General features: G+C 35.0%; 1 protein-coding gene across 1 annotated transcript; it reads left to right on the top strand.

Annotated features, from left to right (window-relative positions):
• The first annotated feature begins 618 nt into the window (after nt 1–618).
• Nucleotides 619–14,332, top strand: LOC123663083 (nuclear pore complex protein Nup58). Its single transcript, XM_045597822.1, has 12 exons — nt 619–698; nt 991–1,313; nt 1,935–2,039; nt 5,664–5,801; nt 8,072–8,143; nt 8,337–8,467; nt 9,093–9,237; nt 10,273–10,416; nt 11,710–11,868; nt 12,913–13,035; nt 13,364–13,447; nt 13,976–14,332. The coding sequence occupies exons 1-12, from the start codon at nt 619–621 to the stop codon at nt 14,101–14,103; spliced, it is 1,632 nt and encodes a 543-aa protein (XP_045453778.1). The 3' UTR covers nt 14,104–14,332.
• Nucleotides 14,333–22,771: the final 8,439 nt, after the last annotated feature.

Genomic DNA, 22,771 nt, shown 5'->3' with positions numbered 1-22,771 from the left:
CTGATGTTTGTTTTGTAGTTCCATTTCAATTTGATCGATATTTGATGGCTAAATTTTCAGTAATCTTTGATAACGAGCATTCACTAGTTTTTTTTTTTCGATTGCGAGCAATCAAAATGTTTACTAACCGACTTCCAAAAAAGGAGAAGGTTCTCAATTCAATTATATATCTTTTTATGTATGTTACATTAGAAGTTTTGACTGGGTGGACCTACTTCGATGAATTTTGTTTGAGTTAAAAGGTATTGCTTGTCATGTGGTCCCATTTAAATTTGATTGAGATCTGACAAGTACTTTTAGAGATATATCTAATAATGCGTATTTACTTGACTATTTTTTTTTGTCGACCTACCTTATATCAAATTTACGATAATTGTCTGGAAAATACGATAATTTTACGGCACTGCGTCTATCAGACGGGCAAAAATTTTGTGGTAACACTTTCGCTTATTCGCTGTCAAGTGTGTTACCGTGTGTTACCACAGTATTCAACTTTGGTTTTATAAACCGTAAGATTTTTTCGAAACGGTTAAATATTAAAATGAAACTTTAGTTCTATTAAACTAATTATAATTCCACAATTGTTACTTAACTGCATAGGAATATACAATAACGAAGATGTCTTTCTCCTTCGGTACACCATCAAGTGCTCCGGCTACAACGGGTTTATCTACTGGCTTTAGTTTTGGCGCTAATAAGTAAGGATATAAAGTTTACAATGAATACAAGTAATACTTCATGAAACATTTGAACAATTCTCTGACTTTCTATTTAAACACATAAGCAATTAAGTAAAATTGAATATATAACCTTTTTTTGATTTTATGACGAGTGTATGTATTGCTTGTAGCTTTTTGACATTTATCAAATATTTCAAAAATATTAGGCTATTACACTTAACTACAAATACACCAAAGATTATTTAACAGCTATTAAGGTAAACGTAAAATTTGGTACTATTTGATCCTCTATAACGAATTTTTATTTTAGGCCAGCTACGCCAGGATTCGGTTTAACCGCCACTTCTCAACCCTCAACTAGCTTATTTGGAACTCCGGCAACATCTGCCCCAGCGTTTGGCACTGGGACACCGTCATTTGGGACAAGTTTTGGAGCAACGTCAACAGCCCCTGCCTTTGGAGCTACGTCCACTGCACCTGCCTTTGGGGCTACGACGACTGCCCCTGCATTCGGAGCTTCAAGTGGCCCAGCTTTTGGAGCTGCGTCTACATCATTTGGTGCAACTACGAGTGCCCCAGCTTTTGGAGCTAATACATCACTTTCATTTGGAACTAGCTCCACCCCTGCATTTGGTATGTATTATGAGTGCAAACAAATAGATAAATTGTAATATTCAAGTGAAATAACTAACCTTTTAGGTCTTAATTGAAATATAATCGGTAAAGGCAGCGATTATTTAAACTTCCCTGGAATAAATTAGTTAACAAAAGAATACCTTATGTAAAAATATGAATGCTATATGTAGGAGATTGCTAAGTAGTTTGTAATATTTTTTTTTTTTTTTTAATATTATACATCTTGAAGAAAATGAAATTTTGTACAATTTTTACAATAAAATTAAAGCAATAACTAATCAATGTTATTGTTTTGACCTAGCCTTAATGGTTGAATTATGTTACTTAATAATTGTGTTTGAAGTCGGTTAAAAACAATTTTAACTTTGCTGAAACTATTTAAACTTAAAATACTTAAAAACGAAATTAACTATGTTAAATTGAATAAGCTTAGAGCGGAAACAGTGACAGTCAATAATATAAATCAATTCAACAAAAAAATTGATGCTATTATAAAAATAAAATAAAAATTCTTTTAAATAGTAATAGATGCCGTTGAATAGAGGCAATTATCAGTTATACAACTGTCTGCCTGATTAAATATATAATAATAATTATACACAATGTCTTATAACGCAGGTGCGACAACAACTACTCCAGCGTTTGGCACAACTACATCTTTCACTCCAGGTCTCAGTGGTGGTCTTAATTTCGGCACTGGAACTAGTGCAGCGGCATCTACTGGTAACAATTGATTACTACAAATATACATCTAAAACATCAAACTATTTATAAGCACAAGAAAAATTATACTTACATATATTTTATTATACATATTTTATAATTCATATCAATGGACAGTGCAAATGTAAGACAATGTAAAGTGCAAATGTAAATATTTTCTATAGATCATGCTAAGTTTCTAAATAGAAGAAGGAATTAAGTCAAAATATAACAATAATATTGTTTAACAGCATTTATGTTGTTCAGTATTAAAAGCCCATGTTCTAGAAAATATCTCAGACCTACTAAATATACCTAAATTTTTTTAATAAAAATTGGTCAAACTGTTTTGAAGAAGCTCTGTAACAAACTCTGTGACATGAGTTTTTTATTTATTAAATTGATGATATACTAGCTGATCTCACAGAGACGTTGTCCTATCTTGCAAACTGTCAAGTTAACATAAATTACAATCTTCTACAAAGTATTACAAAGCTTTAAATTAAAAGAAATTAATCAGATAGCTTAAAATTAGTCATTCTTATATTTTGTGCTGAGGAACATATTTAGAATTACCTTTTTAGTTTTATCTATATATATAAAAATCAATGCCATTTTTCGTTGTAATTTTATAACTCAAGAACGAGCTCATCTATCCAAACCAAATTTTTAGTCTTTGTTCGGACTATTTAGAAGATGGTATGTGTGAAGTTTGCACAAAATCCGTCGAGCGGTTCTTTATTTATCACATTTTTTGTAACATCATCCTTTTGTTAATGGAGATTTTTGTGTCAAATTGAAACTTTTTTTAAGATGGGGATTGTGCTGTCAAATTTAAACTTTTTTCAATGTTGACAGTATAAGCATTTTGTTATGTGATTAATGAGGTCATTTAATTTTGGACGTGCTTCGCAAAATTAAAGCAAATAGATAATTATTGCTTTGTGTTTATATTTTTAAACATTTTGTTGAGTGCATTCATACAGACGATGAGTCTTGAATTGTTCAAATGTACTATGTGCGTGTACTTTTCTCAGTTTTTTAGCGAGTCATCGGTGTTTCATATCGTTTACGGGTTTTATTTGAATTAAATTTTCAAACAACGGTAAGTTTAGAGCTGTTGAAGTGAATTACACGTATGCACGTGTGTTTCTTTACTTGAACAAACATATTATGCGCATACAGGTGTTTTATTCATTTGTAACCGATGGAAGCACGTCGATTTAAAAATGAATTATTTAATGACATTTTTATATACATTGATGTATGCAGTCATATATATTTCTATACAAAAATATACGCTCAAGTGTAAATACTGATACACCACTATTAATGTAGCAATTTGTTTTTAATTAGATTTATTCTTTTTTATATGAAGGAAAAATGCCACGGGCCAGACGAGCAAACACAGGTCGGCGAACGCGTAATGCAAATGATGTGGCATTACTAAGACGATCACAGACTGCAGATGAACGCGCACAAGCTAATGCATCGCAGCGTGAACGCAATGCACGAAATAGATCTGTTGACCCTGTATCTGTACTGAATCTTGCACGGCGATCACGAATACGTCGTGCTGTTTTGGCGGAAATAATGCGTGCTACTTTTAATTACAACAGTCAGATTGATTTTAGTATGTACGGATACATTGGAATGATAGACGCAATATGTCCACATTGTGATGCGGCTAACTTTCAAGGTGAAACGTCCGGCATGTTTTGTGCTAATGGAAAAGTGAGATTGCCAGCATTAGAAACTCCACCCCAACCATTGTATTCATTAATTTTTGGGACATCTCAAACGTCAAAGCACTTTTTGAGTCATATTCAACAATTCAAACAAATTCGGCATTTCAAATGACCTCTTTTGGAGCTACAAAAATTATTAGAGATAACTTTATGTCGACGTTTAAGGTAAATACTTCAATAGGAATGTCCCATGTTTATATCAATTTGAATCATAAAGTATTCGATAGTTTTAAAAATTAAACTAATTTAAAAAATGTTACAGATTCTGGGCCAGACGCTGATCATCAATTTTTGCAAATTTATTTTATTGGTGATGAAAATCGTGAATTAGATCAACGTTGTGCAATTGTTTTGAATACAAGACGAGAAATTATTCGTAAGCTACAAAGGTTTTTCCATCAGCAAAACGCCTTAGTTCAATTATTCAAAATTGCTCTCGATCTTATGCCATCTGATAATCACAAAATCGTAATAAGGGCTGATAGAACACCTTTTGGAGAGCATGCAAGGCGATTCAATGCACCGACAATTGACAAGGTTACAATTGTAATTATTGGTGATCAGTTTCAATCCCGTGATATTGTACTTCATCGCAGAAATGAGCATTTGCAAAGTGTTTCGGAAATTCATCGTAGTTACGATGCATTACAATACCCAATATTGCATTGGAAAGGTGACGATGGCTACCATATCAATATACCAATGATTGGCCGATGAACAGGTAAAAATAATTGAAATACTTTCAGTGTGTTAACATTTCATTTATATAATTTTCTAAAGTCACATTTTGCACTTATTTTCAGGTCTATATGTACAGAAAAAAGTTAGTGCCACGAATTTTTATTCGTATCGATTGTTCATCCACAAGCACACAATTATATCTTGAGATGTGGTAAAATATATCATCAGTACATCATTAATATGTATGCCAAAATAGAAACTGAACGTCTTAATTTTATTCGTTTCAACCAAGCAAAATTAAGATCCGAAGAATGATGCGATAGCGAATGATGCTAATGTTAATGACATTGGACGTTTAACTATATTGCCATCTTCGTATATTGGTAGCCCACGGTATATGAACGAATATGTACAAGACGCAATGTCTTATGTACGAAAATACGGTCGACCAGATCTGTTCATTACATTTACATGTAATCCGCAGTGGGATGACATCAAAAATAATTTATTTGAAGGACAGTCAACAACTGATCGTCATGACTGTACAGCACGTGTTTTTCGGCAAAAATTGAAAGCACTTAAGGATTTAATTTTATAATTATTGTATTTGGAGAGGTGCGTTGCCATATGTACTCCATCGAATGGCAAAAAAGGGGATTGCCGCACGCACATATATTGATTTACTGATCAAATCGATAACGTTATAATTGAATTTGGAGGAATCATGTTTTTCACATGGTCAACTTTATGTAGTCTGTTCCAGAGCCGTTTGTTTATTCATACTCAAAATGGAAAAACAGAAAATATTGTTTATCTAAATGTTTTGGATTAAGTTCTAAAATAGCTAGCAATTAATAAAATATTTTTTTTGTATTATTAATAAATGAATTTGATGTAAATTTTTTATTATTATTATTTCACTTTATACGTAGCGAAGCACGTACCGGGCCGCTAGTAAATAATAAACTTTACGTGTGATAATGTACTGTTTTCTAATGTTTATGCGAACTTCACTCATTATAATGAAACAACTTTTTCGAATTTTATTACGGTTTATTAAGTTTTTTAGATGTCCAACTTTTCTGATACTTTACGGCAACCTTTGTCATTGGAAAACCTAATAAACCACAATAATATCTGAAAAAGCTTTGCATATATATTCTTAAAATTCTTTGCATATATATACTTAAAATTCAACCAGCTTATTTACTTACAGGTCTATCCTTTGGTACCACTACCACTGCAAGTACGGGTCTTGGTGGTCTTGGAGGTGGTTTGAATTTTGGTGCTACGACAACTTCGTCGGCTTTTGGTTTGTTCGGAGCTAGTACCACGACAACAGCAGGGGCATTAAGTAAGTTATTATTATATCTATAATTAGAACGTAGCTTTTTAACTTGTAATACTTCTTAGTAATTTTCAACCATCACACACTTTCAAAGTTCTAATATTTACTTTTGTGTGAATATTAGAATGTCTACCCCAGATCAGATGTTAAGAATTGTTAAGAAATTTCCTGCATTTCCATCTCTGAGAATCCATCAGATCCCAATTAAATTGACGCAAGATTATTTGCTTCTTTATACAATGTCAATTCAGAATTGAGTTTGTTGGTAAATATATTTAAAAAATCACAAAAGCAAACTCTTTTTGAGACATCACATGAAACAGACCTTGTAATTGTCGTTCTCATGTTAATATTTCGAAGTAAGTTAAAGTAGCTAGCTAAAATTAAAAAACAAGTGTGCTTTAGAAAACACAACACCTGCACAATAGGACTGCACTGTGTCTTAGATATACGAAACGTAACTAGCTATGAGAGAAAGAAAATGTGTGCTCGCACCTCTCTTGCTCCCTTCGCCACGCCCGATCACACTTTTCGTAACGCTCTCGTCACGCATTCACCAGCGTACTTCCTAAGTCAAGCATGCGTAAAGAAGTTTTACTTCAAAAAAAAAAAATACAGGCGAATTGACAACCTCCTCCTTTTTTGAAGTCGGTTAAAAAGTACTTTGATACTGTTTAACAAAAAAAATCCTTTCCAGCTCAATGAATCCTAACCCCAATAGCCCATTTCCTATAAGTCCAATCATGCCAATAAACATGAACAATAGTCATGAAAATGATCGAAAATATGTAATCAAAAGTGCTCGGAAAGATTGTTACCGTACGATAACGCCTAGTAAGTAATGTTTGTCAGAATTTAGTAATTTTTAATATCTTTTTTTGCCTTTTTTACTATAATTAATTTTCAATTTTGTATATATACACAAACATTCTTATGTCCTAAGATGCTCTGGTAGAGAATTCATTTAGCATTAAGCCTGCATTTTGTACAATTCTACTATTAGTATGAAGTTCTGTACATTTATTATTTTTTAAAATAAATAAATCATTTCAAAAGAGGTTATCAATCAGAGAGAGATCCATTTCATAAAAATATAAATATGTAATCTAAATCTCCAAACATTAATTTTCCCCAAACAATTATGAAGAAACCAACCCCACCTTATGTAATAATAAATTTAAAAGAAAATGCCTCAGTGAGCAATGAGGTAAAATTACGAGTACTATATTTCTTTCCATATTTTATAAATACATTACAATATAATGTAATGAAAATGCTGAGCACAAAAAAATTAAACTGAGGTAATGTACAGCAGGAAATTTCCTACTCAAAATATGGAGCAGTCCGACTGGGGTATTACCTCCGACCTTACAGAAGATCACAGCTAAATTATACAGCTGGTGGGATTGGGAACGGTCGGCAGCATGATGAGGAACCGTACACTTGTTTGCCGACCTAGTTATTTATAAATAAAAAAAAAATATTCTGAATTAAAAAGTAGATAAAAATAAATGTAATTTTTATCAATGTATTTTCTATTACTGTATTTTTTATTAAATGATACATTTACAGGTACATTTGCTGGAACCAATGTAACAAACACAATTTATGTTCCAACAGGTTACTATTCTACAACTACTAATAATTTTATAATATGTAATAGAATTTAGTAACAAAATTCACTTCATGTGTTTCATATAAATTATAAATAAACGCTTCACACTCAACGACCCCCAGTAGGATTTTCTCCTGTGTCGGGGGTCCGGAAACACAATACACAAGCACAAACGCCTAGACCACGACAGACATCTATATGGCCAATACAAATGTCGTGAGCGGGGATCGAACACGCGACCGCTAGCGTAACAGCCAGTGCTGTGACCGCTGCGCCAACGCGTCCTCAAAATAAAATTATTATTTTTTTTTTTTTTTTGATGTATTTTCTGCTTTATGGCAATCTGTTCGAAAACAATAAGCCACTTGTTTGGCTGGAACTACCTGATACTCTTATTGTTATGATCGAAAGCCAATTAATCGCTGAAATTTCCAGCAAACCCTCCTCTTGGCTCAGTCTACAAATCTTCGGGCGAGACTGGGAACGCCTTGACTTTTCAGTCGACAGTACTGCAGATACTGCAAAATAAAATTAATATTAATAAATTAATCAGGATATAATTTATTGTTAAACGTTTAATCTTCCAATCTTTAATGGGCTACATTTAGTATTCAATATAAATAAATTTGATTCTTACATATTTTTTTGTTTTTATTTCTAGCAACAACTAATCTCGGTTTGGGAGGTTCCACTCAACAAGGAGCGAATAATACAACCACAGCTGATGGCAAAAGTAAGTTGATACATTTAAATAAGAAACAAGTGTTGAGAAGTTATAGTTTATAAATTTAGGTGAAACCTGATATCCTTTATAACACCATGCTGATAAAGCATATCAGTAAGCTATGTTCTAGATTAAATTTATCAGTCAATGGTGTAACTTGCCCTCATTCTTTGAAGTGTATAAATTTTTTACTATTTTACAGGTGAACCACCAAAACAGACAAAGTTGCCAAATGAAATATCTACGACAGTGGAGTCTTTCAAGGAGTTTGTTAAGAAGCAGAAGTCCTTGAGTTCAGACGTGATGAGAGTTTCAATTAAACCATTGCATAAGGTATATTTCATTATTAAAGTTTTAAAACATTTGTCTGTAATTTATCTTTAGAATCTTTACTTCAAGGATACAAGTAAATTTCCTAGCGACAAAATAGCGTTTACAATATCGCCGAAATATTTAGAATAGCCGACCGATGACGGGATAACCGTCCAACTGCTGGCTTGACTTTGTTTGCCGGTTCGAGTCCCGCTCGGGATAGATATTTGGAGCATTTCTTTTCCGGTTTGGATGTCTGTCCTCGTGGGTCTTTCCACCGTGCCTCGGGGAGCACGTTAAGTCGTCGGTCTCGGTTGTTATCATAAATACCTGATAGCGATCATTACTCATAGTAGAGAACATATCCGGCAACTCGTAGTGGAGCAGCGTGGTGGTCAAATCCTTCTCCTACACGGAGAAAGAGGCCTTATGTCCAGCGCTGGGATGTTACGGGCTGAACACGATGAATGATAAGGCTTTAGATTAAAAACCGTCGAATTATGTAAGCTCAAAATTTGACCGTTTATCAGCATCATTTCGTACAAAAAAAAACAATAACCTAACCTATCTAACTTCAAAATAACGGTTCTTAATCTAAAGCTTAGCCAACGCTAATTGAACATATCATAACACAAGGCTGCAACAGGTGGGGCGAGAAGCGGAAACGACGCTTCGAGCGGTGTTAGCGCTGCGCGGCGAGTGCGGGCGCGCCCGCGCGCAGTCCAAGCGCCTGCGCGCCGCTGCCGCCGCAGCGCTGGCGGCCGCTGAAAGCGCAGCTCGGGACCCGCCCGGTACGCCCGGCTTTTGTGTGATCGACGGAGCAAATCGACACCAGCAATTTATACTAAGCTAACTCTTAAAAGTGAACTTTACAATAGAGGCTTATAAAAGGGAAAAACATGATACCTTTTATATTAATTAAGAAACCTTTTTGAATTATGGTATCTTTAATAGTTAATTTATTCATTGCAATTTCACTTTTTTTTTATTACATATAAAAACACATTTTATTAAGTTCGCATTAAAAAAACAAACTTATCGAAAAATCGAATTGGCGTAGTATAAATTGTTGGTGTCGAAATGTCCGCTACATGGCCATATCTATACGTTATACGGGAAGCTAAAACTTTCTACCCCTCTTAACGACGGAGGAGTAGGACATTTCGCACACTTATAGTTTATATAGAGACGGCAGAATGCTAATGGCGACTGACTAATCGTAAATAAATATTAACCATCAGGAAGATGGTGTTGACATCTTTGTACTGTTCTGCTATTAAACGAATTAGCCTTATAGCAAATAACTGGCGTCACTACCTGTCTCGCTCTAACATTGCAAAATTACTATTTCCGTCTCTTTTACTTTAACGTCACTATCTGTCTCGCTCACACTTAATCAAAAGTCTATTGGTCTTCCTTCTCCGCAACTGACTTATCGTAAATAAATATTAACCATCCCGAAGACGGTGTCGACATCTTTGTACTGTTTGTGGTATTAAACGAATTATGTCGTGTTAAACTATGTTTTATCTATACGCGAATAATGTATCTGTAAAAAGTTTGATTTATGAAACATCTTTAACAATTTCTTGACAATGCATTATTGCAATGGTCACAGCACTGGCCAATGACTGTGGCACTGGGTGTTGCGGGTTCGTTCCCCGCACATGTAATACCTTTTATTGGACATACCGATTTATGCCGTGGTCTGGACTTTTGTACTCGTATTATTATGTTTCCGGACCCCCCACACAGAAGTGAATCCTAGAAAGGATGGTTGTCTGTGAGACATTTATTTTTATTCATTTAAATTAATTTTTTTCTAGGCATAGAACTAGAAGGTTTAACACCACCAAATTACGTGAAAGACCTGATAGCGGAATTGGAACAACATCTCATAACTTTCCGGAGGCAAATGGACATGGCAGACAAACAAATGCAGTCTTCACCTAAACTGCTAACTGAACAAGGTACCTTATTATTATTCATTTTTACATTATTACGATCTGACATGCCAATCATCATATCGGTTATTTTTTTTTAAATCAAAATAGTGAATATATTAAATTTTCTGAAATTCTCTACTACACAAACTTTGTTCTGACATTAACAGAATCAACAAAAAAACAATGTATCCAATTTAGTTCTGTCGCTCGATACGTATATAAATTTTTGTGATTCATGTCTATACTAATATTATAAAAAGGTAAAGTTTATAACTTTGTTTGTATGTAGGGGGTAATCTTCGCAAATACTGATCCGATTATGAAAATTCTTTCACTAACAGAAAGCTACACTATTCAGGATTTATATAGGCTATATTTTATTATTACTGAACAAAAAATTCTGTGAAAAATAATAGTATATGTAAATCAAGTCGGAGAAATACGAGCGAGATGGAAACTTTACTATATATTTGCATCACAAAAATAATTAACGCCCAACGAAGTGGGCACGGGTCGGCTACTACTAGCTATACCTATATAAAGATAAAATCAAAATGTTATCGATATCCTGTATAGTATATATATATATATATATATATATATAGTATATTTAGGTTTATATCATTACTGCATTTGTTGTGGAAAAAAAATATCAACATAAAAATGTATATAGAATGTTTATTGTTTCCATAATTAATAATAGATTGGATGGTGGAGATGTGGAATAAGTAACTAGAGGAAATAGTGACATCCAAAAAATAAATCAACTTAAGAATAGATTAATATTGTACTTGTCTTTTAAACCTTAATATTATGTTCATTTTACATGTGTTTTTTGAATGCAATAAAGTATATATATAAATTAAATACTACATAATTAAATATATATGACAATTACATATATAATTATAATAAATGTCGGTGGATACAGGCACTTATCAGTTTTTCAAGTGCCTGCCTAAATAAATATACAGGCTGTTTGATTCCTAACTATGTCCCTTCAAATGGGAGCTTCAGTAGGAATTGGAACCTATATATCATAATAATAATTGGGCTTTAACTACCAACTGCCAGGAACTCAACCTGCGATTTGAGGAGTGGTATTTTTATATACTTTTGTTTTTCCTTTTATACATATACTTCGCTCGCTTAAGTCTGTAATATTCCACTACTGGGCATAGGCCTCTTTCCCCATGTAGGGAAAGGATCAGAGCTTAATTCACCACGCTGCTCCGATGCTGGTTGGCGGATATATACATATGCTTAAAATGTAATAATAGGTTGAAATATTCAAATAAATGATAATAATAATTTCAGAGTTAACGTTGGGTATTCGTCGCATGCATGAGTCTCTAGTAGCTTTGGCTGGCCGACTTCAAGCCGTTCACACTCAAGTGGAAACTCAGAAAGAACAATATCTTAATCTTCGGAAGTACATCCTCAAAGACCCCACTAACGTGTTTGAGACTCCGTCACGTAAGAGACTCTTTTTAACCTTTTTTTATGTCCGTATATATTGAAACTAGCTATGCTCGCGCCTTCGTTCGCGTGGAATTTGAAAAAAAAATGTTGTTTAGTTAGAAAATAAAAAAAAAATCTAAAATAAAAGTAGCGTAAGTTACTCCTTATTACATCAGCTATCTACCAGTGAAAGTCCCGTCAAAATCGGTCCAGCCGTTCCAGAGATTAGCCGAAACAGACAGACAAAAATTGTAAAAAATGTTATTTTGGTATTATGTACTGTGTATACATCCATATGCATTTAGCAAAAAGGCGGTTATTTTAACATTACAAACAGGCACTCCAATTTTATTTATTTGTATAGATTAAACTATTACGATATAAAATATTTCAAAAAGGTACATAAAATGGTGAATATGGATAATATAATAATGGATAATATGTCAAAAAAACCTTTTAGGCAAAAAAAAACCAGTGTGACGAAACATAACTATCACTTTCTATCTCCCTCAACTTCCGTTCGCCTCGCCTGATCATACTTTTTGTAACACTCTTGTTACGTATTCACCAGGTTACTCTCAAGTCAAGTGTGTGAAGAAGTTTTACTTCAATAAAAATAAATTAATTATACACATATTTCTACTAATTAAGATTGTTAGTAATCTATACAAATAAATAAAAAATGTCTGTTTGTAATATTAAAATACCCGCTTTTAACCGTCCGTCCGTCCTTCCGTCCTTCCGTCCTTCCGTCCTTCCGTCCTTCCGTCCTTCCGTCCTTCCGTCCTTCCGTCCTTCCGTCCTTCCGTCCGTTCGTCCGTCCATCCGTCCGTCCGTCCGGTACTTCTATTTTAGAAATTTATTTCTTTATAACTACGAACTAAAAAATAACTTTTTTGTTAAATTCCACGCGGACGAAGTCGCGGGCACAGCTAGTATGAAATAAAGTTATTAATTAATTTAGATACTACAGTTGTAACAATTTAAAAAAAAAAATAGATTTAATGGATAAGAATTATCTCTTCAAAATTAGTATTTGTTAATAATTTTTTGTAACAGCGAGTGCAAGTCTGGATCAAATCCTGCGTGACGCCGAAGGCACAAGGAAGAAAACGAAGCCGGGAAGTATAAGTGATATTGGTTTGAGTAGTGCCGTACTGTCTGACCCTAGAGCTGCTTTAGGTAAGGATAATTTTTAATCTAAATTAAGCTAAGAAGTCAATTAAAAAATTATCGACATTTATTTGCTAATTGAACTAAACTTACCTTAAAATCTTAAATAATATTAAAGTTTTTCATGAATTCCATATTTATTTTCATAAAAATAATTAATATAAGAAATATTTTCAAACGTGTTTTAAAAATAAACTGGAAAAAGATTTACGGAGAAATAATAAATTGGAAACTAAGTAAGGAGTAAACCATATGATTTTTATATACTTTAATGCAAAAGCGTGAAAAAAAAATTACAAAAAATCAGAAAAAGTTATTCAAATATTCCTCTCAACAGGTAACATCAAACACTTGGCTGGGCCATCACCATTCACATACTTGGGCAGCACATTGTCTTCTTTCCCCACCGCAGATACTACTGGTAAATAAATAATATAAAATATTATGAACACTAGTTTATTACGTTAGATGTTTCATCATTTCAGCCTACCGCAGTTCACTGCTGGACATAGGCCTCAACAAGTTCGCGCCATTTAAGTGTGTGTTGCCCATCACATCACATCAGTCACCATGCTGGGCAAGCGGGTTAGTGATCGCAGGGCTGGCTTTGTCCCACCATCTCCGGCCTTTGTATGGCTATCCCGCCATCGGTCTGGTTTTTGTGTTCCAAGGTGGTAGTGGAACTGTGTTATCCCTTAGTCGCCTCTTACTATACTCACAGGAAGAGGGGGTAGCTATATTCTGCATTGACTTAGCCACACAGCATATATATAAATAAATATATATCGTCATTACACAGTTCATATGACAATTACCAATGTAGATAAACAGGGAAATGAAATGAATTGATCTGATTGATTTCTGTTTTATGAGTTTTTTTTTTTTAAATTAATAAATTAATTAAAAACATCTATTTAAGTGTTTAAGAATTCTCTTTCTCTTTCAACAGGATCCAACTGGCAGCCACAGCCTCAAACGAATCTAAACACATCGCTGAACTTAAGCTTTGGTACTACAACCCAGAATGACTCCGGATTTCAACTTCAAAAGCCCCCGGGCAAGAGGGGAAAACAATGATATTGGAGATAGTATTCAAAGTAAATGGACTCATATTGTGAGTAGTTTACTTTTGAATAAAGACATTTTAATAGTGTTGTAATATTAACGTTAATAAGTTGTAACGCATGTTCGGGAAACCTCGTAACTGGATATCTGCCGGAACGTTGCCGAGGAGTTTTAATGTTGTAGCAAACGAAAAAACAATACTAGCTAACTACTAAATAAACATTTATCGATATATACATATAATAATAATGTAAATGTAATATGTTTGTGTACTCTAATCTCAGAAACGGCTTATCCGATTTAGATGCAGTTTTTTCTGATATATTGTGGTAAGCTTCACTTAATATTTAATGTTTGTATCATGTCAATCGGTTCATAAATAAAAAAGTTATGCTAATTTAAAGAATCAAGTTGAACATGTAAATACCCAAAAGACGGTGCCTATAATCCAAAATAAACGAAAATATATATTTAAAAAAATGCTGTCCAAGGTCACTATTCCACGCGATATACATATACAATAATCGAAGTTAACTAAATTTAAGTTTTCTTGTTTTTATTATAAAATAACATGAAATATACTTGTAAATTAATATTTTTATAAAAACAAAGGAACATTTTTACACAAACAAAACATAAGAAATAGGAACATTTCAATTAATTACAAAATAACTTTTACTCTCACTGAGTGTAAATAATTTTTCGAAATAAACATTTAAGGTTATATAATAATCAATGATATAAATTTAAGATAATAATAAAGTAGTGCTTTTACTTTAATTTTTTAATCGCGACAAAACATATCCCTCTTAACCCATTCCCTGCGGCGATAAAAATTACGCTTATTAGCCAGGTGCGGGAAGGTTTTCGTCGCGAATGCCGATAGGCGTCCTCCGCACCTCATTAGGATAATATGGGACGCCGATCGGCGTTTTCAGCATTGTGCAATAAAAATGATCATTTTAGCGCTAAAATCTTAGAAAAACCCACAAATACGCCAAACGTTTGGTACGTTCACGATCGTGTTTGGTGTAAAAAATAAATTAACATTAATTAGGATTTTTTTGTGAAGTTTTTGTTTTTTAACAGTTGGATTGTGAAATTTTGGAGACTATGGCGATAAATAGTAATTAAATTATTTTAATTATATAATTATACTTCACTTTTAAACTACAGTCTCATATATTTTAGTTTCAACTGATAACAACGGCTAAATTATCATTATAAATTAATATCAGAGGTTGCAAACCTTTTGATATAGAGATCTTCGTTAACATGAAAATTAGTATCAAAATGAACTTTTGTTGAAATAATTGATCCAATTCGTCGACATTATATAGAACAGACAATTTTCAACTCGTTAAAATTTTAACTTCGTAAATATTTATCTAATAATTTATATAAAAATGAGTAGATGAATTCATACATGTTTATTTGTTTCCAAACACGTTAAATTTTGTCAAAGGATAACTAATTAAGTGATTGATAAAATAGGATGAGTAATTTATTCTCATTAAAACAGAATTGATTCTATAATTGATCTAATTTATCCTTTATATTGTAGAATAAGCTTTAACTTATCTAAATATGTGTAAGTTAAATTAATAAAGTTCATAATTAGTTAAGTTAATAAATAAGATGTCCAAGGATTTCGGCTTATAGTAAAATCGCGAATAAAGTAAGACTCACGGTCTTCACGAACGTTCGAAGTTTCGAACTGAGTCTATAATCATTTTTATCATTATTACTTCTTTTGCCAGGTCTCTTTTCATTTCGTTAAAGAATGTCACAATATGAATAACCGTACGCGTTTGGGCGCGTAGGCGGCGGAGGAGAAGCAATACTAATAACTACCTCTATTATAAAAAAAATAATATTAACTAAATACATTTAGAAAATATTGAAAAAAAAACCTAATAGGTATTTATTTAGAATCAAAGGTTGTTAACTCCTGGAAGACGCCGTTAGGCGTCTTTCGCACCTAGGATGGAATACGCATTTTTCAAAAAGTTATTTTTCAAACAAATATTCGGAAACGGCGAGCAGTACTTTGTTGTATTTTTAAAAAAATGTGCCTATATTGCAAGTATAATTTTTTGTGACTTGTTTTCGCCAAGATAAAAGGAATTGAAAAAAAACGCCGATGGGCGTCCTTCGCACCTCAATGTTAAATCAAAAAACGCCGACAGGCGTCCGCCGCAGCGAATGGGTTAACTTCCGTTCATTTCGACCGATAACATTTTTCGTACCACTCGTCACGCATTCTCTAGTGTACTTGAAAATGTATTTATCAAGCAATTTTATTATGAAAGGTAAAGAAATATACACATGTAAAAATTATTATCAAAAATTTAATAACATTATTATGAAATAATTAAAATAACAATATTTAATGTCATGGTGTAATATATATTTTACAATCAGCTTAAATCATTTTAAATAAACGGTAAAAAAAATATCACTCGAAAAGTTAGTATTTCAAGTCAACAAATTATACTCATTTATTAATTTTAGAAATAATAGATGACCAACCTTTTAAATGTTGACTCAAACAAAATCTACTGCAGATTAAAATAAATTGGAATTAATTTAAAATAAACCTATTGTAATGTAAATTTATGAAAAAAAACTGCGTGCGTACAAAGTACATAATATGTCAGAAGTGAAACTTCTTCGGCAAACTAATTTTTAGTCTCGTTTATATTTATACAAATCTAAAGCTTTAGAATTCCGTTCCAGCGCCATCTAGTTAATTTACAATGTAATACTATCGATATGAATGTAACAACCTTTGTAATTTCTATAGTACACGCTAGGTGGCTCTGTTGTTCGACAAAAACGTTGCAGTTTCATCAAAACGTTGCACAAATTCGTACGTTTCATTCGTAAAAAAAATTACCCTCATGTACCTAAAGAAGTTTCACTTCGAAATTGTCACTATTTTAGAAATATCCTATTATAAACTAGTTTACTTTCAAATGTTGTAGGTGAAATTGTGGAAAAGTAGGTGTTGCTTGTGCCTACATATGTGTATGGTATGGTAATACATACACTGTAATGATCATAGTATCTTGTATATTATGATTAGTTTGAAAGGGTTAGAAATTATATTAGTCATTATATTAAAATTTTAAGTAATGTAATGAGAAAAAAAAAAGATTTTGTATTTTGATATTGTCAATGAATGTATATTCATTCATGTAGTAGTGAACAAAAGACTTGAATAGTTCCCGTTTCAATTATCTTTAAAATTAATACTTCAAAAAAAAAAAAATAAAAAAAAAGTGTATTCAAATTTAAATAACAAAAATTGTTTTTTTTTTTTTTTTTTTAATACTATTCATAAAATAAAAAGGTAAATAGATTAAAACTGTATCTACCTTAATCACGCTATAATATGAAAACGAATCATTCATCATTTTTGAAATTACGTGTAATTAATACTTTTGTAGAAGATTTTTCACGGAATAAAAAAATTATAAAAACGAATGTGCTTTATACCACTTGACTGAAGTAAAACTTCCTTATAGTTCAAAAATCGTGAATTATTTGGAAAAATTCATAAAACGTAGCAATTGTTTGAGCTTCACAGTCGCAAGGCAGGATAATTTCTGTCGGTTTAGCTACTTTAGTATTAAATTAATTATTGCTAAAGTTTAATTACTAAGCACATATTTCCAAATATTGCTAATCAACATCAGATCAACACCATTTAACAAAAAATATGAATAAAAGCATAGTCTTTGTTTCCAAATAATTATTCCTGTTTCATTTATTTATATACAATTTAGACTGATAAAATGTAATAAAGTATAATTCCTTAATACGCTTTTGTTGTTACAGAGGTTGAATTCAAATTGTATAAAGATGTTGTGTAAAAAAATATTTTTTTATTCTTTTTTGTTTACTTGTCGATTTGTGTATAATATAAATCGCAGTCATTAAACTCGCTTATGTATAATTGAATTGTATTTTTGTTTAAGTTTTTTTTTTTTAAATGTAATAAATAAGCTATCTGAAAATTAGATACAATTTTATTTAGTAGTTTTTAGTCATCGAAACTTAATATTTCTTTTTTCATTACAAAACTATACATAATTTAAGCAACGTCTAAAGAAGTACTATATGTCCCTTAAGACTGTATCGAGCAAAAATGGCTCGAAAGGCTGTCCTGCAGGCCTAGCATGCGCGCCACGACAAAATTTTGTCTACCCCTTTTCTCGTATTATCTCTCTATGTCTACAGTAGCTAACATGCGTGCACGCGATACTCTTCTCGTTACGTCAAGAAGAGATAATCATTAAATTTTAGTGATCTGTGATATTTATCTCTACGGAAGCTAACATGACATCGTAATTTTGTCGAATTTTGTCGTTTTAGGAAGAGAAACTTCTCGTCTTCAATATTATCGACGAGAAAGACGATAAATAAAAAATAAATAAAACCGGGTGCCTATTTTTTGTATACCATGGCGTTTCCCTATTATAATTATATAATTTCGGTATACGAAGAGCGGGAAATGCGAAAAGTCGAGTGAAGTGTGCCATATAATGACACAAAAAACGTATTTGCGCCCTGTTGCTTCTTATTCTAAATAATAATAATACTTTATTTCAGACCAAAGTATAAGTCCATATGAATCATTGATTTCTAAAAGGGCACTTGTCCGTCTCGAAGGCATTTTTTTTTTTAATGGAATCTATTGGAGACAATGTTTTCTTTCATTTTGTGTAAAAAAGTCACATGTCACTTCTTTTTCCTTAGGTTAGTACGCGAACAAAATATTCGTTTAGAACTAAAAAGGCACTTGTCCATGGACAAGTGCCCTTGTAACTACTAATGTGTGGTTTCATTCGACTGTCTTGTCTGTGTTCTGTCATGTCAGATGTCACATAATTTTCCCTCCACGTTTCGTTGTGAGATTATTTTTATCAAAACACTAGTTTTCTGCGAAAAGTGATGTCGGAATCCCTAGAAAATAGTGGTAAAAAGAGAAAAAAAGGTGTTCGTAATGATCAATCTTATCAACGTAACCTTATCAAAAAAGCTAAGGTTTCCGGAGAAGCTCATACGAATTGGCGTGGTCGTTATGTCCCGTCTAAAAATGATCCTGATTTTATTGATATGAACTGGTAAGTTTGCAAGTTTTAACAGTCAACATATTTTAACTTATTATTCGGGCTATTGTTGAACTAACAAAACCATGTTTATTTCAGTTGCTACAAGGAATGTATCAAGATGATTGCGAATAAATCAGGCAAGTCAAGTATTGATGATATATTGGTTTCCTTCTACAAGATGACCTCCAAAAATGAGCAAGATATTCACCTACAAAGACTCATGGAAATTAAAGGCATAGAAAGAAAAAGAGGAAGGAGTTCTACTCTGCCAACAGAGCGAAAACGAAAGGGAAAAACCTTGATTATTTCATATTAGTAAACCGCCAGAGGATCAAAGTGTGTAAAAAAGCTTTTATGAATGTTCACAAAGTAACAACTAAACGTATTCGTCGAATTGCAAATCTCCTTGAATCAGATATTATTCCCCTGGACCAACGTGGTAAACATCCTTCTGCTAACGCCATATCATCAAGTGTCTGCTCTAAAATTCATGAGCATATCTCATCGTTTCCCCTCAAAGAATCTCATTATTCATCTTGTTGTTGTTGTTGTTGTTGTTGTGCACGGGCTATTTTCCGCAACTCGACGTCTTGATGCGCCTTTTTTGCGTGATCGGCTGGTGGGCACTATTCGTGCCAGCCAAGCTCCTTGAGGAAGCCTAGCAGACCCTTCACGTTGCCGACGACTTCCTGGAGCAACCTCGGTGTCCCAAGGTGTAGTGCCCTGTAGTTCGCCACACCACCGCATTCCAGCAGGATATGTGAGGCCGTTTCCTCTGCCTCCAGGCACGCTCTGCACAGGGGGCTGTCTGTAACACCTAGATTGTGTAAGTGCTTGTTAAGCAAGGCATGTCCCGTAAGCGCCCCGACCAGTAGTCGGAGCTGGGCTCTTCCATAACCGCGAAGTTTGCGGGACAATCCTGGGTTGATCGTCGGAAGAGCTTCCTTGGTCTGCCTGCAGGTAGTTAGGTTTGTCCAATATTCTTGGTGCATTACCTTGGTGTTGTGTCGCAGCTGGCTGCGCAGCCATCCGAATGGCAGAGGCAGAATGGGTTCGGGTCCGTGGACCCTCATCTCCGATCCATTCCTCGCCAGTCGGTCGGCCGCGTCATTGCCTCGCGATCCACTGTGTCCCTTTATCCATTGAAGGGTAATGGTGTTTGTTTCACTTATCTTCGTCAGAGCTCGATGGCACTCGTATATTAGCCCTGATGTCATAATGTCGCTCTGTAGGGCTTGCAGGACCGATCTGCTATCGGAAAGTATACGGATTGGAAAACCCTGTACCTCTCTAGACTTGATCGCTGTTGCTGCCATTATGATTCCCATACATTCCGCCTGGAAGACGGTGTTGTGGATTCCTAATGGCGATGAGATGTGGATATTCAGGTCTTCTGAGTAGACCCCAGAACCTGTACCTGTTGATGTTTTCGACCCGTCTGTGAAGATTCTTAACTCTCTAGGGTTGAGGCCTTCACCTGGGTCTTCGTGTAATTGTATTCTGTATCTTTTGTCGAATACGTACTGTTTGGGTATCCTGTCGGTAACCGCTTCGACGAGCGGTTCCCTGTTTGCCAGTTCGCCAAGTATTCCTGTATGTGCTACCTTTACGTTCCTCCAAAGGTTTAGCTTCCTGAGTCTTACCGCAGCCGCTCCCGCCTCCTGTTGGATAAACAGGTGCAGCGGCGGCAGGTTCAGTAGGGCTTCCAGGGCGGCTGTCGGAGTAGTCCTCATGCAGCCCGTAGTCGCCATGCAAGCTAGCCTTTGAAGTCGTTGTAATTTTGCTTCACCGGTGATTAGTCTGGTTCTCGGCCACCAAACCACAGCACCGTAGCTGATAATTGGCCTGATGACGGACTGGTACAGCCACAGAGTGACTTTTGGGGATAGACCCCATTTCTTACCTATCATTCTGCGGCACTGCCAGAAGGCTATTGTAGCCTTGCAATTTTGCTGTTGAGATGCTTGCTCCAGTTCAGTTTACTATCTAGAATAATTCCTAGATACTTTACCTCCGAGCTGAACTGTAGCTCCGTACCGAACAGTCTAGGGGGTTTGTAGCTCACCAATTGCCGTTTGTTAGTGAACATTACCTGTTCCGTCTTTCCAGGATTGACGGTGAGTTCGTTATCTATGCACCATCTCTCCACAATTCGTAGCGCCTGCTGTGTGACATTGCACACGGTACTGCTGACTCTGCCGCTGATTAGAATAGCGATATCATCAGCGTACCCGATCGTGAAGTAGTTGTGCTGGTTCAGTCTGGTTATAAGGTCGTTTACCACTAGGTTCCACAGTAGTGGGGAAAGCACCCCTCCTTGTGGACATCCTCTGGCTACCAGTGCATGTTGTGCCTCAGTTGATGTAAGTTTGATGACTCTTTTTCTGAGCATGTTACCTATCCAGTCAATCATCATCGGGTGTACCCCGTGCTTAACTAGGGCCGACGAGATGCTGTTGAAGTTAGTCTTGTCAAAGGCTCCTTCTATGTCGATGAAGGTGCCAAGACACATAGCCTTGTTTTCAATGGCCTCTTCTATTTTACTGACCACTGCATGTAGAGCTGACTCTGTTGATTTACCTTGGCTGTACGCGTGTTGGTTTGGATGTAGGCGTACTGTAGCTAGGGCGTTTTCTCTCAGATCCCGTTCGCACAACCTTTCCAGAGTCTTCAACAGAAAAGATGTAAGACTTATAGGTCTGTGGGATTTGGGTTCAGAGTAGTCACTTTTTCCCGGTTTTGGGATGAAGATTACCTTTACCTCCCTCCACTGCCTCGGCACGTAGCTGTGAGCTAAACAGGCCGCCAAAACAGTGGTAAGCCTCTGGATCAGTCGGTTACTTCCCCACTTTAGAAGTGCCGGGAAGACCCCGTCCAACCCTGGGGATTTGAAGGAGTCAAAGCTGTTGATAGCCCATCTGACTTTTGATGGGCTTACTACCTTGAGTGCATATTCCCAATGCTCCTCTGTTGGGGCTACGTCCTCCTCGGGCCAGTCCACCGACTGCATGATGTGGCACCCTGGGAAATGTGTCTGAACCAGGATGCACTCTGCTTCTTCCGGCGTGCTCGTGAAGGTGTTGTCAGGCTTTCTTAGGGAGCCCTTCAGCTGGCTGGATTGGTTTGCTAGGACCTTCCTTACCCTATTGGCCTGTTCGCAGGTTTCCACGCTGCTGCAGAATTTGCGCCACGAGTCGGTGCTTCTGTACCTTAGTCGTTTCTTGTATCTGGACTTGGCTTTCTTATCCCTGTCCCAGTCCAGATCGGCGCATGTATTCATTGCTCTGTTTAGAAGTCGCCTTACCTTTTTCCTGAGTCTTTCCAGTTCAGGCCCCCACCAGATTACTTTATTCTCCGGTGGCAATGATAAGGGACATGCAGTTTGGTAGGAGTCTATAATGTTGCTAGTCAACGTATCTACCTGCTGTTCTATATGTTCTGTTCCCACAAGCCGGTCTGGGCATGCCTGCTCACTGAGCAGCTGCTCCAGTCTCTCAGCGTAGTGCACGCGGTCAGTTTTGCGTGGGTTACGCCTAGGGGTTGCTGGAACTGTATTTACC

The sequence above is a fragment of the Melitaea cinxia genome, chromosome 19 (genome assembly GCF_905220565.1).
Source record: "Melitaea cinxia chromosome 19, ilMelCinx1.1, whole genome shotgun sequence".
Classification (NCBI taxonomy): Eukaryota; Metazoa; Arthropoda; class Insecta; order Lepidoptera; family Nymphalidae; genus Melitaea; species Melitaea cinxia.
Note: the sequence above shows the minus strand (reverse complement) of the source record. Positions and strands in the feature narration are given on the sequence as shown.